The 18,607-nt window shown below is 44.3% G+C and overlaps 1 protein-coding gene across 1 annotated transcript in view; it reads left to right on the forward strand.

Moving 5' to 3' along the window:
- PCNX2 (pecanex 2) overlaps positions 1–18,607 on the forward strand; it is a 3,673,975-nt gene that overhangs the window by 3,471,212 nt on the left and 184,156 nt on the right. The window contains exon 33 of the mRNA XM_063443387.1: positions 220–260. Coding sequence (XP_063299457.1) covers positions 220–260 — 41 coding nt within the window. The remainder of the gene's footprint in view (positions 1–219; positions 261–18,607) is intronic.

An 18,607-nucleotide genomic window follows, 5' to 3' on the forward strand; every position in this document is an offset into this window, starting at 1 on the left:
TATATGTGGCCTTTGAGAGGTAATTTGCAGTCCTGAGCTGCTAAAATGAGACTTGGGCCCAGCATCCACTTTTGAAAAATATGGAAGTGGTGTGTCTCCAATGTGCCCCTTCAACATCCACATAACCCTGAAAAAGGTACACATGGGGGTATCATTGCACTAAGATGACATAGATGACATAGGCCTTTGTGGGGTAGTTTGAATTTAAAACCTGCTAAGATGCTTGGAAATTGCACATAGACCCAGCGTCAAAATTCAAAGTTTGGTAAAAACTCATATGACTTGGTCTCCAATGTGCCCCTTCAACATCCACATAACCATGAAAAAGGTACACATGTGGGTATCGTTGCACTAAGATGACATAGCTAAGCAACATATTAGGTGTTATACTGCCATAGCACACATAAGGATAGCAAAATATAAAGTAACATCTCCAAGTGTGTGTCAAAAAGGCAGGCAAAAATGCTAATTGCAACGAGACTTGGTACAAACTAACAAAAAAATGATCCTACACTAAGGTTTAGAATATACCTTTTGAAGTACCCCAGGGTGTCTACTTTAAGAAATGGTAGGCCTTTGTGGGGTAGTTTGAATTTAAAACCTGCTAAGATGCTTGGAAATTGCACATAGGCCCATCGTCAAAATTCAAAGTTCGGTAAAAACTGATATGGCTTGGTCTCCTATATGGCACTGTAGCTTCACGAAATAGTGCCAAAGACATACAATGGGGGTGTCATTTTACTCAGAAGACTTAGTTGAACATCATTTGGGGGGTTTGAACTTAGTGGCACATGTGAAATATACAAAATGCCCAGCACAAATACAATCCATATGTAAAAAACGCACACAATTATTTTTTACCACATACTTTGGCATCTAATGGTGAAGAAATGGGGGCATGTTAAGGCACAATATGCACCTTATGAGATACCCTGGAGTGTCTACTTTTACAAATGGTAGGCCTTTGTGGGTTTTTTTGAACAGTCAAACTGTTATAATACCCCAAATGGAAGCATAGGCTCATTAAATCCGTCTCTCAAAATTATACTGTGAGTATTGAAAAGGACAGGTCTCCTATATGGCACTGTAACTTCACGAAATAGTGCCAAAGACATACAATTGGGGTGTCATTTTACTCAGAAGACTTAGCTGAACATAATTTGGGGGGTTTGAACTTAGTGGCACATGTGAAATATACAAAATGCCCAGCACAAATACAATCCATATGTAAAAAAAGCACAAAATTATTTTTTACCACATACTTTGGCATCTATTGGTGAAAAAATGGGGGCATGTTAAGGCACAATATGCACCTTATGAGATACCCTGGAGTGTCTACTTTTACAAATGGTAGGCCTTTGTGGGGGTTTTTTGAACAGTCAAACTGTTATAATACCCCAAATGGAAGCATAGGCTCATTAAATCCGTCTCTCAAAATTCTACTGTGAATACTGAAAAGGACATGTCTCCTATATGGCACTGTAGCTTCACGAAATAGTGCCAAAGACATACAATGGGGGTGTCATTTTACTCAGCAGATGTAACTGAACACAAAATAAAACTTTGTACAGGAATAGCACACACCAACTTTACAAAATACACGAGAAGTTCTTTGTTATAAGTTTGCGTGCCAAAAACCCAAAAAAAATCAATTTTACTCCAATATTTAGCAGAGGTTGGCGGTGAAATGGTTACGTAGAAAGTGTCAAAACAACCTTAGGTAAATAGCCTGTAATGTCTACTTTATATAAATATATACTTTTGTGTGGAAATTTTGTTTTCTTTTATGGCTATTAAGCTTACAAGACACACACACCAAATTCTAAAATCGCTCCACATTAAAAGTTTATTTTACTCCTTGTGCTTTGTGACCTGTAACTACAAAAAAAAAACTTAAAATGCCAGACACATTATATATTCTGTAAATCAGAACAACTAAATGAATTTATTTTTAATTACTTTCCTTAACCTGCACTAATTGTGCACACATTATTATTGCAAAAACTGTAAAAAAACACACAAAATTTTCATTTTTTTGCATTTTTCTGTATTTTTTTATAATAAATAAGCATTTATGTATATATATGTTACATCAAATTAAAGCCCTTTCTGTCCTTTAAAAAACGGTATATAATATGCGTCGGTGCAATAAATTAGTCAAATGTAAATTGCAGTTGAACGCAAACAGCAAAAAATGCAAAAAATGCCGTTGTCATAAAGTGAAAGACAATCTTCCGAAGCTCTGTCCTTAAGGGGTTAAGGGTCCATAGTATTTTGGTAAGAGGCTGGCCAGCAGGCCCCTCCAAGAACACGTGACGAGGCTCAGTTCATCACAAATAATAATGAAAATAATGATAATGAAAAATATATATAAAACATATAAACATAGGATGCATAGCACTGGTTAATTCTTATGCATAAAAACCAAGAAACCTTAAAGATGTTTTGGCTTATCCAGTACAAATCCAGATCAGACAAAAAACTATACAAAAACAGTGTGCAATTCACCCAAAAGAAAAAAACATATTTAGATAAGAGAGAAAATATTAAATATTGCCACGATCAACTAAATCAACTAAATTAAACCAGCTAGATCTATATCCATATTGAGGCCAAATTGTAAGGTTTTTAAATTAAAAATAGATTGTGCTACTTTTTTTGCAAATTCTAAAGATCTATTTCCTCCTCTCCAGTTTATTTCTACTCATTCTATCCCTATTGCTTTAAAATTGTTCCAATGAAATTTAGGGCACAAATTACAGTGTCTAGGAACCTTCTTCTTTCTAATATTATAAAAATGCTCTTGTATTCTAACGTGCAGCCCACATGTTGTTCTGCCGATGTATTGTAGCATGTCAATTAGATATGAAGAAGAGAATTGTATACATTTATTATCCTATATTCCCTCTGTGTATATGTGCCCATAAAGGTTTTAGTATTTTATGTTTGATGTATAGAAGTTGAACAATGGCCACATCGAAAAAAAAACTTTTTTCCTGGCAACCTTTTTTGATATACCATTTTAATTTTTATCTTTATTGGGAGTAAACTAGGTACAAGCTGGCTTTTCATTGTCTGCCTTTCTGTAAATGACAGTTGGACAGTCAGGAATGATTTTCCCTAATATGTTATCACTTTTTAAAATGTGCCAATGTTTTCAATTTTTTTTGGCGTGGACATTATATTTGGTTATAAAAGCATGTTCAAAATTCTCATTTTCTTTTGTCCTCAAATTTTTGTTAAAATGTATACAAGATTGCTGGATGTGCAGGAGTATGGTCTTTCAGCTGTAGGTTTTACTGTGGGTGGCTTTGTTGTCTGTGCATATGTGCTGGCACAGTTCGCAGCAAAGTTTTTTGCATTGTCTGGTCCCTTTTTCTTTATTTTTCCCATCAATAGGTAGTTTCCTGTTGATTCATTTTTGTTGGAGCTTTGGTGGTTGTCTAATGGCCAAAATGGGTGTTTCAGAGAAAATGTTTTTCAGAGTCTCATCTTCTGCTAACATTGGTTGTAGAATGATTTTCTGTATTTCCTCAAGATATAGGTTGCAGGTGACTACAAGTAGTACAGTAGTGTAAAGAAAAAAAAAACATTTTCTTTATATTGTAGCAGGCATGCACGTGGAATTCTTACAGCAGAGTGGATTTGTTTGGTAATAGTCCTTGATTTGTTGCCTTTATGTACTCTCCTAATCTATGAGGGTCAGAGAATATGCGATGGTACCAAGTTGCTTGGTTGTAGATGATGCCCTGGAGGGGTGGAATCTGGAGCTTCAGGCTTATTCTGGAACTTTTCAATGTGAATTCATGCATTCTTAATCTAAGTATTTTTTTTTTTACTTTCCCTTTTAGTACCATCTTCTGCACTGTTTAATTGTTTGTTTGTTTTCGCTCTCCTCCCTCACTCTGTGATCTTCACACAGTTATCTACAACCCTCTGTGATAATGGTGTCTATTCTCTATGAAACCTGTGCCTTATCTGCACTCATGTCACTTTAACCCCTCTATCACAATTCACCTCTGAATTCTATGTGTCATCTTTGCTCAGAAATGCTTTAGACTTAAGAAAGGGAGATTCTCCCAAAAGCTTGCCACTAGGCAGCTAATGGCAATTCCAATAGAGGATTTTGCAGAGTGGTTTGAACAGTGGAAGAGACACTGGGAGAACTATGCGAGAATGACTGAACGTCATTTTCCTGTGTTCAATATTTCTTGTATCTATTTTATATATCACATGGCTGGATGTTTTCCGGACAGACCTCATAAGTAGATCAGGACAGAAGGAGTTCAAGTACCAAATAGAAGGCCAAATAGGACATGTAGAAAAAAGTGCTGAGGTACGACAAACACATGGCAACCATGAGGAAGAACAAGGAGAAAAGCGACATCCAAGTACCTCCTGCGAGTCAAACAGATCCTGAAGTACCAGCTCAATGACAAGAACAAGATCGAAGCTTTCAACATATATGCCCTACCCTAACTTGGTGATGAGAAGAACTGGTAACCATGGATGTCAAGATCTGTAGACTACTTGTCACGAATTGTAACCATTGTGTGATTGGGTAATGTATAATTGTATGTGGGCGTCTCCCTTGCAGGGGAGAATTGCATAAAAGCAGAGTGTGTGTCATTAAACCTGAGTTCTACTTCACCCTCAATTTGGAGTGCCGTCTCTTATTGGGGGAATCTGCTACAGTGGCGAGGTTGGTTCCGCCACATTTCTCCCTTTTACCATCCAGACTAACAGGGTATCTGACCTCCTGTCGGTCAGTGCCCTGGTTAGTCCAGCAACCCACCCACAGAACACAATCAGCAGTACAGTCCACCCACAATATAGAGTTACTACACCTGGGGTAGTGGGTAGCTTGTCCATGTCCCGGAACTCCACCTTGGCTCTGGGGGTTACTGGCGCACCGGATCGGTGGGTTGCTGAGTGGGCAGAGACCAGCGGTATCCTGCCCTGCTGCCAGCGCTACCTTCGGAGTAGCCTGGTTGGAGCCCAGTTGATGAAATGTCGTAGTAGGCTCCTCACTCTGGACCCGGTACTGCTGCTGGAGGGCTTGACAGGCTACCTCCCCTTTGGATGAACCTCCCTGCTGCCGGGGGACAGGACCGACCATCCCTAGCCCCTGTGAGGCATGTGCAGAGACCACGGTCCCATCTGCATGGGTGTGGGGCTTATCATCTCCCCTTGGTGGGCTAGGCTGCCGCTGGGGAGAGGGGGTAACGAGTTCATCTCCCTTACCCACTTTCTGCTGCTGGGGAGAAGGAATGACAAGCTCCTCTCCCTGACACTCTCTCTGCCGGTTGAGGGGGGACCGACTGTCTCCCCTTTTAATTTTTCGTCCTGCTGCTGGGGGCTGAGACCGCCTGCCTCAGCTGCCCCATCTGGGAGAATAGGATCTCCCCTTTGTAAACTAAGCTGCCTCTGGGGAGGGGTGTTCACCGATTCCTCTCCCTGGAACACTTTCAGCCGCTGGGGAGGGAGCAGTGGCGTCGCTAGGGGGGGGGGCAGAGGGGGCCATGCCCCCCCTACATCATGCTGTCCCCCCCTTGGGCACCCCCAAATGCCAGCAACTTGCTGGCCATGTCCTTACATTCTGTTCCCTCTGGCTGTAACAGTGTGTGACAGCCCGAGGGAATGCAGGGCAGAGCAGCTGGAACGGTGCTGAATGTTTTCAGCACCCAACAGCTTCCCCGGCACAGGCCCCGCCCCCAAACAAAGTCCCGCTTCCCGCACATAAGCCCTGCCCATGTCGTTAAGCATCAGCCCATGCTACTGCTGGAAAGGATAGAAGATGGCTGCCTGACTCCCAGCATCAGGCTCCAGTGACAGGTAGGCTTAATGTGCTTGTGTGTGTGTGTCTGTCTGCTAGTGAGGAAGCTTGTGTGTGTGTGTATGGACTCTGTAGGTGTGTACGTACTCAGCAGTCTGTATGTGTGTATGGACTCTGTATGTGTGTATGGACTCAGCAGTCTGTATGTGTGTATGGACTCAGCAGTCTGTATGTGTGTATGGACTCAGCAGTCTGTATGTGTGTATGGACTCTGTATGTGTGTATGGACTCAGCAGTCTGTATGTGTGTATGGATTCAGCAGTCTGTATGCGTGTATGGACTCAGCAGTCTGTATGTGTGTATGGACTCAGCAGTCTGTATGTGTGTATGGACTCGGCAGTCTGTGTGTATGGACTCAGCAGTCTGTATGTGTGTATGGATTCAGCCGTCTGTATGTGTGTATGGACTCAGCAGTCTGTATGTGTGTATGTGTACCGGACCGTTTCACTTACAAGAGGATAAAACCCAGTTTAGGCGATATCCCCCTTTTCCATAGACCAGCAGCTACTGCAAGCACCAATCTCCCGGACTGCAAACTGTACAAATCTTCCAACTCCTGAACTGGAAACACACGAACCCTGGAAGAGCATACAATCCGCTTACACTCCTGGCAGTCAGCATACAATCCTGGAATCAGCCGAACAGGAAAAGCATATAATCCGCTTACACTCCTGGCAGTCAGCATACAATCCAATTCCCCCAATAACGAGACGACACTTCGTTTTGAGGGTCAAGCAGAATCTCAGGTCTGGAACACCCAGCCTTCTTTTTATTACAGTTGTGCACATACAGGACACACCCAGGGGGAGGCATAAAACAACCAATCAAGTAATAGTACAACCCACACATCCCCTCCCCTCAGATAAGCAATTAACATAATTACTACATACAGTAAAAATACAGTTTCCACACATACTCTGTAACTTTAAAACCATACATCACATTCACATAAAAATACATATCCACAATCAATCATTCAGGGGAACAACATATTAAAAAATGGCATGAATCAGACCAGGGGTTCAAAAGTTAGTAAAAGTATCTTTTGTTCCCCCTGGCTGGCAGTATTTTAATCTGGTCACACAGTAAAAGTAAAAACATCCCCACAATGCATCCTGGTTTCCTCCCTTCTGCCCTGGAGATAATTGGAGAAGTAATCCAATTATCTCCCAGGTCAAGGACAAAACTCCATTACACATGTGGGGACCTAAATACAGGATTATGTTTTAAAATATATAAAGTTACTTTTATTACACCAAACACAGACATGTTACATATCCCCAGATAGCTCAGGTCTGGGTGCACATTATTAGGTGAATGGCACGCAGACCACACAAATATAGTTTAATTGCCATGGAGCCAAAGTCTTTCCCATAGTCTTTCATTATATGAATAGGCTCCATGGCATAGCTATCTGGGGGTATCACACAGGGCAAGTACCGAATGGTCCCACTGTGTTTAAAGGGCCAGAATGAGTGACATGCACTCTGTTAGGGCCGAATACGTTTTGTCAAAGGGCCCAATCTCCCAGGGCCATAGTCCAAAAGCAAGAGGCGGGCAAGCAGCCCCCTCCAAGGACACGTGGCGAGGTCGGTTTCGCCACACTTCTCCCCTTTACCCCCCAGACTAACAGGGTATCTGACTTCCTGCCGGTCAGTGCCCTGGTTAGTCCAGCAACCCACCCATGAAGCACAAACAGCAGTACCTCCCACCCGCAATAAATGTTTACTCCACCTGGATAAAGTAGCAGCTTGTCCAGGTTCAGGTTCCTCACCACGGCTGTGCGGGGAGCTGGTAGACTGCCTTGGTGGGTTGCTGAGTGGGCAGAGACCAGCGGTACTCTGCCCTGGTGCCAGCGCTACCACTGAAGTAGCCTGATGGGAGCCTGGTTGTGGGAGGGGGAGACCGACCGTCTCCCCTCTGGGTACACAGCTCTGGGGCTGGGGGACAGGACAGACTGTCCCTACCCCTTGGGCTGTAAGTGCAGAGACTACGGTCCCATCTGCACAGTTGCAGGGCTCAACATCTCCCCTTGGTGGGATAGGCTGCCGCTGGAGAGAGGGTGTAACAAGCTCCTCTCTCTGGACTGTCAACTGCCGCTGGGGAGAGGGGTTAACAGGCTCCTCTCCCTGACACCCTCTCTGCTGGTGGAGATGGGGACCAGCTGTCTCCCCTTTCATTATTTTGTCCTGCTGCTGGGGTGTGAGACTGACGGTCTCTGCTCCCTGGACACACTGCCGCTGAGGAGGAAGGACGACACCTTCAGCTCCCTGGGGTACACACTGTCGCTGGGGAGGAAGGATTGCACCCTCGGCTCCCTGGGGTACATACTGCTGCCGGGGAGGAAGGATTGCACCCTCAGCTCCCTGGCGTACACACTGCCGCTGGGGAGGAAGGACGACACCTTCGGCTCCCTGGGTTACACACTGCCGCTGGGGAGGACGGACGACACCATCAGCTCCCTGGGGTACACACTGCCGCTGGGGAGGAAGGACGGCACCTTCAGCTCCCTGGGATACACACTGCCGCCTCAGGGGAAGACGGCTAACCTCCTCGGATGCAGCCTCTACTCTGCTGCTGTAACACTCTTTCCGCTGAGCATACTCTCCGTCCATCCTTGATTTTCGCTTAGCCATGACCTGGTTCCAGATCCCCTGGAATATCTCCATGGATACATAACCCCCATACTGGGCCACACGCTGCCTCACCTCGGCCAGCCCATAATCTTCAGCGTCAGAGCCTTCCATACTTGTCTGCTCCAAGTCGCTGGATACCTCTGCTGCCAGGGGCGCTGCACGAGTGCTAACGTTGCCCTCAATTTGTAACTCCAAGGAATTGGTGTTGTCTGTAGCTGTCCTTCTGGCTGTAGGAATGATCCCGCCGCTTACCACCAATTGTACCGGACCGTTTCACTTACAAGAGGATAAAACCCAGTTTAGGCGATATCCCCCTTTTCCATAGACCAGCAGCTACTGCAAGCACCAATCTCCCGGACTGCAAACTGTACAAATCTTCCAACTCCCGAACTGGAAACACACGAACCCGGGAATAGCTGAACAGGAAGAGCATACAATCCGCTTACACTCCTGGCAGTCAGCATACAATCCTGGAATCAGCCGAACAGGAAAAGCATATAATCCGCTTACACTCCTGGCAGTCAGCATACAATCCAATTCCCCCAATAACGAGACAACACTTCGTTTTGAGGGTCAAGCAGAATCTCAGGTCTGGAACACCCAGCCTGCTTTTTATTACAGTTGTGCACATACAGGACACACCCAGGGGGAGGCATAAAACAACCAATCAAGTAATAGTACAACCCACACATCCCCTCCCCTCAGATAAGCAATTAACATAATTACTACATACAGTAAAAATACAGTCTCCACACATACTCTGTAACTTTAAAACCATACATCACATTCACATAAAAATACATATCCACAATCAATCCATTCAGGGGAACAACATATTAAAAAATGGCATGAATCAGACCAGGGGTTCAAAAGTTAGTAAAAGTATCTTTTGTTCCCCCCCGCTGGCAGTATTTTAATCTGGTCACACAGTAAAAGTAAAAACATCCCCACAATGCATCCTGGTTTCCTCCCTTCTGCCCTGGAGATAATTGGAGAAGCAATCCAATTATCTCCCAGGTCAAGGACAAAACTCCATTACACATGTGGGGACCTAAATACAGGATTATATTTTAAAATATATAAAGTTACTTTTATTACACCAAACACAGACATGTTACATATCCCCAGATAGCTCAGGTCTGGGTGCACATTATTAGGTGAATGGCACGCAGACCACACAAATATAGTTTAATTGCCATGGAGCCAAAGTCTTTCCCATAGTCTTTCATTATATGAATAGGCTCCACGGCATAGCTATCTGGGGGGTATCACTGCTCACACAGGGCAAGTACTGAATGGCCCCACTGTGTTTAAAGGGCCAGAATGAGTGACATGCACTCTGTTAGGGCCGAATACGTTTTGTCAAAGGGCCCAATCTCCCAGGGCCATAGTCCAAAGGCAAGAGGCGGGCAAGCAGCCCCCTCCAAGGACACGTGGCAAGGTCGGTTTCGCCACAGTATGGACTCAGCAGTCTGTATGTGTGTATGGATTCAGCAGTCTGTATGTGTGTATGGACTCAGCAGTCTGTATGTGTGTATGGACTCAGCAGTCTGTATGTGTGTATGGACTCGGCAGTCTGTGTGTGAGTATGAACTCTGCAGTCTGTGTGTGAGTATGAACTCTGCAGTCTGTATGTGTGTATGGACTCGGCAGTCTGTATGTGTGTATGAACTCTGCAATCTGTATGTGTGTATGGACTCGGCAGTCTGTATGTGTGTATGAACTCTGCAGTCTGTATGTGTGTATGGACTTGGCAGTGTGTATGGACTCAGCAGTCTGTGTGTGTCTGGACTCGGCAGTCTGTGTGTGTGTATGGACTCGGCAGTCTGTGTGTGTGTGTATGGATTCAGCAGTCTGTAAGTGTGTATGGACTCGGCAGTCTGTATGTGTGCATGAACTCTGCAGTCTGTATGTGTGTATGGACTCGGCAGTCTGTGTGTGTGTGTATGGACTCGGCAGTCTGTGTGTGTGTATGGACTCAGCAGTGTGTGTATATGGACTCAGCAGTGTGTGTGTGTATGGACTCAGCAGACTGTATGTGTGTATGGACTCAGCAATCTGTATGTGTGCATGGACTCAGCAATCTGTATGTGTGTATGGACTCAGCAGTGTGTATGGACTCAGCAGTCTGTATGTGTGTATGGACTCGGCAGTCTGTGTGTGTGTATGGACTCGGCAGTCTGTGTGTATGGACTCAGCAGTCTGTATGTGTGTATGGACTCGGCAGTCTGTGTGTATGGACTCAGCAGTCTGTATGTGTGTATGGACTCGGCAGTCTGTGTGTGTGTATGAACTCAGCAGTGTGTATGGACTCAGCAGTCTATATGTGTGTATGGACTCGGCAGTCTGTATGTGTGTATGAACTCTGCAGTCTGTATGTGTGTATGGACTCGGCAGTCTGTGTGTGTGTATGGACTCGGCAGTCTGTATGTGTGTATGGACTCGGCAGTCTGTATGTGTGTATGAACTCTGCAGTCTGTATGTGTGTATGGACTCGGCAGTCTGTAAGTGTGTATGAACTCTGCAGTCAGTATGTGTGTATGGACTCGGCAGTCTGTATGTGTGTACGAACTCTGCAGTCTGTATGTGTGTATGGACTCGGCAGTCTGTGTGTGTATGAACTCTGCAGTCTGTGTGTGTGTATGGACTCGGCAGTCTGTATGTGTGTATGGAATCGGCAGTCTGTATGTGTGTATGGACTTGGCAGTCTGTATGTGTGTATGAACTCTGCAGTCTGTATGTGTGTATGGACTCGGCAGTCTGTGTGTGTGTGTATGGACTCGGCAGTCTGTGTGTGTGTATGGACTCAGCAGTGTGTGTATATGGACTCAGCAGTGTGTGTGTGTATGGACTCAGCAGAGTGTATTGATACCGGAGAAACTGACGGAAGCCAAGCACAGAGAGATGGACACAGGTTTCTTCAGGAAGGAAGAGATTCTTTATTCGGTTCACCGATCGGGACTCAGAGGGACTAATGTCACCAAAAACAGCAAAGATCTGAGCACTGAATACATAGAGTACATTCCTTATATAGCACTGTAGCTCCTCCCACAATTAACTATGCCCACACATACCCTTAACCTATTCAATGAATAGAGTCTAAACTCATCCATCCGGTCTAACCACGTGGCTCATCTGAAACAAAGGAGAGGGACGCGTAATTCCAGTTCCTACATTCCTGCACATGCTCAGTACAGTGATGACAGTATCTTAGCTAACTAACTGATACTACAAACACATGTACATACATATGCCTTGTGGCAATCTTAGCCTGCTAAACTTTTATTTTACTGGAATTACTGGAATTACATCACATTCCCCCCTTTGATGCTTCTGTTATTTCATAATTCCAGATGCATCACTTAATCATAGTTTGCTTACACCTCAAGTTGCCATAAACCAGACTAGACTTTTCTATGATGTGAATCCCTCAACACTCCTCTTCCTGCATTGGTTCTCCATGATTTAAAGCCTCATATTTATATATGGCCATTATCTGTGCAGCAGCCTTCCTCTCTGCTATATTTTCTATCAGGCTCTGCACAGACCTAACTACTAAAGGAATAAGACATGGCAGGAGTAGACACAACATTAAAATCAGCATGACTCCGCCTACCAATGCCTTAAGCCCTCCAAACTGCTCATACCAGTTACCAAACCAACTACTTGGATTATACCCTTTCCATACCTGAGTAGGCACATGCGCTAGTTTAACCATATGGCTAGTAAGCTCAGCTATTGCTTGCCCTTCATCATCTATTTGAAGACAGCAATTGCTCAGGTTAAACTTCCCACATACACCTCCCTCTACTGCCAATAGGTAATCCAAGGCTAATCTATGTGTATAGATAGGCAACAAGAAGAAGGATGGTTTGAGCATACCCAACACACATGCCCCTTCCCAGTCCTGTGGTAACTCCGAATAGGCCTTCTTACCACAGATCCAGTACAAATTTGCTGGGGCTCTCCAATTAGATGTGATGGATAAGTCAAACCATACGTCCTTTAAATTGTCATATCTTGCAAACGGGTTAGATGGTTCTGAGACATTTGAAGCCAACCACCAAGTTGTATTCTTTGTATCATCATCATAAGCTTTTTGCCATAGACAAGTTAATTCTCCTACAGAAGTATTAAACATTATTCCTTTACTTGCTATGCAAAAATAACCTATGATGGAGGTTTTTAATCTCCACTCAGATTTACCTCTAACACTCATCTGATAATCGGCTTGTGTAGATATTAATTGTTCAACTGCCTCAGAACCGGACATTACCTCCTTTGCTTCCCAAGGCCATTGGTCTTCCATGTTAGTACCTCCACACACATAGCAGTTGGTTACATTAAGACTACCAGCAATACTTTCAGCTAAATCTATGAACAGGTTTTTAGCGTTATGGGGAATCTTATTATCTACACTCATCTCTTCATAAAAAGAATGGAATACCTGATGAGTTTGGGATGATACGGTATCGGTCTCTATCCCTATAAACAATATTGTCCCAGGGTCTAAACCCGTCCCATATATTTGAAACCCAAATAAGTTACCATATCTGTCTAAGAATTGGTCAGGATTATTTATAAGAATATGGACTGGGTTGCATTCCATAGACTTACAGTATGGTTTGGTAGGCAACTTAGTAACAATCATATCCTTGTCTGCTGTCTGTCCCCAAGTTGCCCACCCCACACAAGACCAATATGGGCAAAAGTTATATTCCCTATCTGGGCATCTCGGACTTACATACTTGTTTTTACTACTGGGACAAATATATTTATCATTAGACCCATACGTTCTCTCCCACCTAAGATCCCCACATACATTCCACGGCTTTCTACCACTTGATATCGCTTTACATGCATCAAATAGCAGAACACCCGGAGAATGTACGGTTTCTAACACTGTTTTATTTATTAGGGTCCCCTGAGGATCTCCATTCCTGAGAGTCAACCAAATTGTACGGGGTTGATACTCCGGATTGAAGCTCTTAGGTTCTCCTATCCCTAAATGGCATACACTATACTCTACATTTAAGTATCTACACCTAGACACATCACCTTTACACTCATATTGCGAATGCCAAATTAGGGTCTGGGAAATATGGTTACCTGTTCTTGTAGTCTTAATGCATACCTCACAGCTAGGAGTGTCGGTACCTCTACCTTCCTGAATATAAAAAGACATATAAATAAACATTATCATTAACACTTCTTTCGTCGGCTGCATCCTCAGTCTTCGTCCGTGCGATGGCACCTCAGTTTCCAGGTGTAAGGGCTGCAGGGAATGGAGTTCTGCTCGTCTTCACAGGGGTCCCTTCGAGACTTTCCTGGCTTTTAATAATATGTTGGTGAGCGGACAGGCGTTATTATGGCCGTCTAAACACTCACTTACCAATCTCTGAAACAACAATAATTGTAATCCACAAGGTTTCCTCGTCACTCCGACTGAGTCGTGCGCTTTAACCGGATCTTGCAGGGATTCTCTGGATCTGTTGTAGCTTGCCAAGAATCTACTGCTGCTGGTTTAACCCTGGAGTGATGAATCCACGGAGTCACTTCGGCCACTTTTATTGCTGTAGGGGTAGACAAAAGAACAACATAAGGACCCCTCCACTTAGGCCCTAATGGTATATTATTCCACTCTTTAATCCACACTTGGTCTCCTGGATGGTAACTATGAACAGGGGGATAAATATTCACAGGTAATCTATCTTGTACCCATTTCTGTACCTCCTCCATAGTTTTACCCAACTCTACAACCTGCTGCCGGGTAATTCCTTCTCCCAACTGACTCAAATCCCCCCTTAAGTTACCAAGTACGGGAGGTGGACGCCCATACATGATTTCAAAAGGAGAGAGACCCATCCTTCTGGTAGGTGTACTTCAGATACGCAACAGAGCTATAGGCAAAAGAACATTCCACTTGAGTTGGGTTTCCTGACACATCTTTGCCAACTGATTCTTAAAAGTTCTATTCATTCTTTCTACTTTACCAGAACTCTGAGGTCTATATGCCGTATGAAGTCTCCACTTAATACCAAGCATATGAGTCAGTTGTTGTAGGCACTGGTGAACAAAGGCTGGACCATTATCCGATCCTATAGAGCAGGGTAGTCCATAACGGGGTATTATTTTTCTTAGCAGGAATCGCACAACTTCTCCTGCTTTCTCTGTACGAGTAGGACATGCTTCTACCCAGCCTGAATAGGTGCACACAACTACTAGTAAGTAGCGATGTCCACCAGATTTAGGCATAACTGTATAGTCAATTTGTAGATCGGACATAGGGAGTCCCCCCATATACTGAACTCCTGGTGGCTTTACTGGTCCTTGCCTTGCATTATTTTTAGCACATTTTACACATCTTCGTACAATGGCTTGAGTTAAGTTGGACAATCTTGGTATGTAGAAATGCTTTCTGAGAGATTCTTCTGTACTATCTCTTCCAGAATGTGTCCCATTGTGATAATTCTGGACAATTTCTACCGCTAGTGATGCTGGAATAACTATTCTCCCATCTTCTAACTGATACCATTTGTTCTCCAGGTACTTTCCAGGTTCAGTCTTTAACCACTCTTCTTCTTGAGCTGTATAAACTGGAGTCCATTGAGACAGTGGAGTCGGTATAAGAGCAGCTATATGTTCCATATATTCCTGTCTTCCTGATTCAGCGGCACGCCTAGCTGCATTATCTGCCATCCGATTTCCTTTGGTTACATCACCATCGCCTCTCAGATGCGCTCGACAATGTATAATACCAACTTCTTTTGGTTCCCATACTGCTTCCAATAGTTGTAGTATTTCAGCTGCGTACTTGATTTCTTTGCCCTCTGAATTCAATAGTCCTCTTTCTTTATACAAAGCTCCGTGGGCATGAGTGGTTAAAAACGCATACTTGGAGTCCGTGTAGATGTTTACTCTTAAACCTTCAGCCAATTGTAACGCTCGTGTTAGTGCTATCAATTCTGCCTTGTCTATCGTTGTTACTGCATATCCTGCATAGCGAATCCCTTCTTTCACATAACTACTGCCGTCTGTATAATATTGGACATCAGGGTTGGGAAAGTCACAAAGATCTGGTCTACTTGAAAATACTTCATCCATCACCTCCAAACAATCATGTTGACTTTCAGTAGGTTGCGGCAAAAGGGTAGCTGGATTTAAGGTATTGACAGTCTCTAAATGCACTCTTGGGTTTTCACACAACATTGCTTGATACTTAGTCATGCGGCTGTTACTGAACCAATGATTGCCTTTGTAATCTAGCTACGTCTGTACTGCGTGCGGGACTCGCACATAAAGTTCTTGACCCAGAGTGAGTTTATCGGCTTCAGCTACCAGCAGGGCGGCTGCAGCTACGGCTCTTAGACAAGGTGGAAGACCACTGGCCACTGCATCCAGTTGCTTAGACATATAGGCAACAGGTCTTTGCCATGATCCCAAGTACTGTGTTAATACTCCCACAGCCATTCTTCTTTGCTCGTGTACATATAGGTAGAATGGCCGTGTGTGATCAGGTAGACCTAATGCTGGGGCACTCATCAAAGCCTTCCTTACATCTTCAAATGCCTTTTGTTGTTCTGGGGTCCATAGGAAGGGGTCGTGTTCTGTACCCTTGATAGCTGCATACAGAGGTTTCGCCAATATCGCATAACTGGGAATCCATATCCTACAGAAGCCTGCTGCCCCCAAGAACTCTCGCACTTGTCTTCTATGCTTGGGTATTGGTATTTGGCACACAGCTTCTTTTCTCTCTGGCCCCATTATTCTTTGACCTTCAGAGATATGGAATCCCAGATATTTGACAGTTGGCAGACACAACTGAGCCTTCTTCCTAGACACCTTGTATCCTGCCTTCCAGAGAATGTGTAGTAGATCGTATGTTGCTTGCTAACATATTTCTCTTGTAACTGCGGCTATCAACAAATCATCTACATATTGTAATAGTACACACTCTCCTGGGATGGACTTGAAATCCAGTAAATCTTGACTTAAAGCTGAATCAAATAGGGTAGGTGAATTTTTAAACCCTTGAGGCAGTCTTGTCCAAGTCATCTGGCGTTTCGAGCCCGTTACAGCATTTTTCCATTGGAATGCGAAGATACATTGGCTTTCTGCAGCAATTCGGAGGCAAAAGAAGGCATCTTTGAGGTCTAAGACTGTAAAATAGGTAGCAGGTTATACGGATTGGGCACAACTGGGTGTATACTTACAACCGCATCATTGACTGCTCTCAAGTCCTGCACAGGGCGATACTCATCTGTACTGGGCTTCTGAACAGGCAGCAATGGGGTGTTCCAGGGGGAAGTACAGAATTTTAGGATACCATACCGTATGAACTTATCCAGATACGATTGAATATTCTTCTTAGCCTTCTGCGGGATATGATATTGCCGTAGGCTCACTGGATAAACCCCAAGTTTTAGTTCAATTCGAATGGGTGGAATATTGCGGGCCAGTCCTGGTGGGTTGTTCTCTGCCCAAACTCCTGGTATGTTGAATAAGGATTCATCACTCTTAGGGTTTTGGCTAGTCAACGCTGTATAAAGTCGCCACTCTTCTTCCTTTGGTACTGATAAAGTCATAATACCTGAAGGTCCATTAAACTTTAAGGATGTTGTTCCATTTGGTAGGAACGTTATCTGCGCTCGTAGTTTTGATAGCAAATCACGTCCCAACAATTGGACTGGGCATTCTGGCATATAAAGCAATTGATGTTTCACTACGTGGCCTCCCAATGTACATTGTCGACTTTTAAGAACCGGTTTTGCAGCACTTCTTCCAGTTGCTCCTATTACGGTGATAGTTCTTCCAGATGGAGGAGCAACTAGGTCAGTCACCACCGAATGTTCAGCACCAGTATCAATCATGAATGCACTCCTTTTTCCCCCTATTGATACTTCGACCATAGGCTCCGCTCGGCCAAGGGGGATGGAGCCCGGTCGGTATCAATAGTCATCCATGACCGTGTCAGCCAATCCTACAAAGTCCCTATCTTCTCTATCGCGGGATCTCTGCGCTGCGGGATAATATCTATCTTCTCTTACACTTCCTCTATTACCATTACTCCCTCCGGGACCTCCTCTACCTCTCGCTCTACCGCTAAAGTTTCCATATCCTGCCCTGGGTTGGTCTCTCTCATACTGCTCCCTTTTTGGACACTCGCTTCTCCAATGCCCTTCTTCTCTACAGTATGCACACTGATTCCTGCTCAGGGGCTCCCTATTCCACTTACTGTCGCCTCTATCTGGTCCCCGTCTGTCTACACCTGCAATCACTACCGCTAGCATGTCCGCCTTTTTACGCATCTTGCGCTCTTCCTCTTTCTTATTCTCTGATTCCCTATTCATGTAAACTTTATTAGCTACCTCCATTAGTTGGGTGATGGACATTCCTACGAACCCTTCTAACTTTTGTAGCTTGCGCTTAATATCTCCGTAGGCTTGGCTGACAAAGGCAGAGTTTACCATTCTGGAATTCTCAGGGGCTTCCGGATTAAAGGGGGTATACAAGCGGTATGCCTCCAATAATCGGTCATAAAAGACACTGGGCGGTTCATCACTTTTCTGTAACACCTCAGCCGTCTTAGACATATTTATAGCTTTCTTCCCTCCGGCTTTCATGCCAGCAATTATAGCGTCTCTGTAGGCTTTTAAATGAACCATATCTGCGCCATTAACATTCCATTCAGGATCAGCGTTAGGATAATGGGCTGTGGCCCATGCTGCTGGATTAGCTTGATTTAATGTACGGGCTTCTTCTTCCAGTGCTTTAATGGCCGCTTGGTTTATCCTAGTCCTCTCCTCATTGTTAAATAATGTCATTAATAATTGCTGGCAATCAGCCCAAGTTGGATTGTGCATCTGGACTATCGAGGTAAACAGGTCGGTCATGGCTTGAGGTTTGTCAGTGTACGAGGAATTATGGGTTTTCCAATTCAAGAGATCGGTAGTTGTGAACGGGACATATACGAAGACTGGGTCAGCATATACTAATTGACCTTCATCATTAAGGTGTGCTGAGCCGGGAGCCAAACGAAGTGGCATTTGATAATGTTTAGGCTTTTGGGTACCGGTCAGTTGTCGGGTTAGTATAGGGCTTCGTTGAGGGGCATCGGTTAGGGGTTCCAGTCGAG

This window comes from Pelobates fuscus, chromosome 2 (assembly GCF_036172605.1).
Source record: "Pelobates fuscus isolate aPelFus1 chromosome 2, aPelFus1.pri, whole genome shotgun sequence".
NCBI lineage: Eukaryota > Metazoa > Chordata > Amphibia > Anura > Pelobatidae > Pelobates > Pelobates fuscus.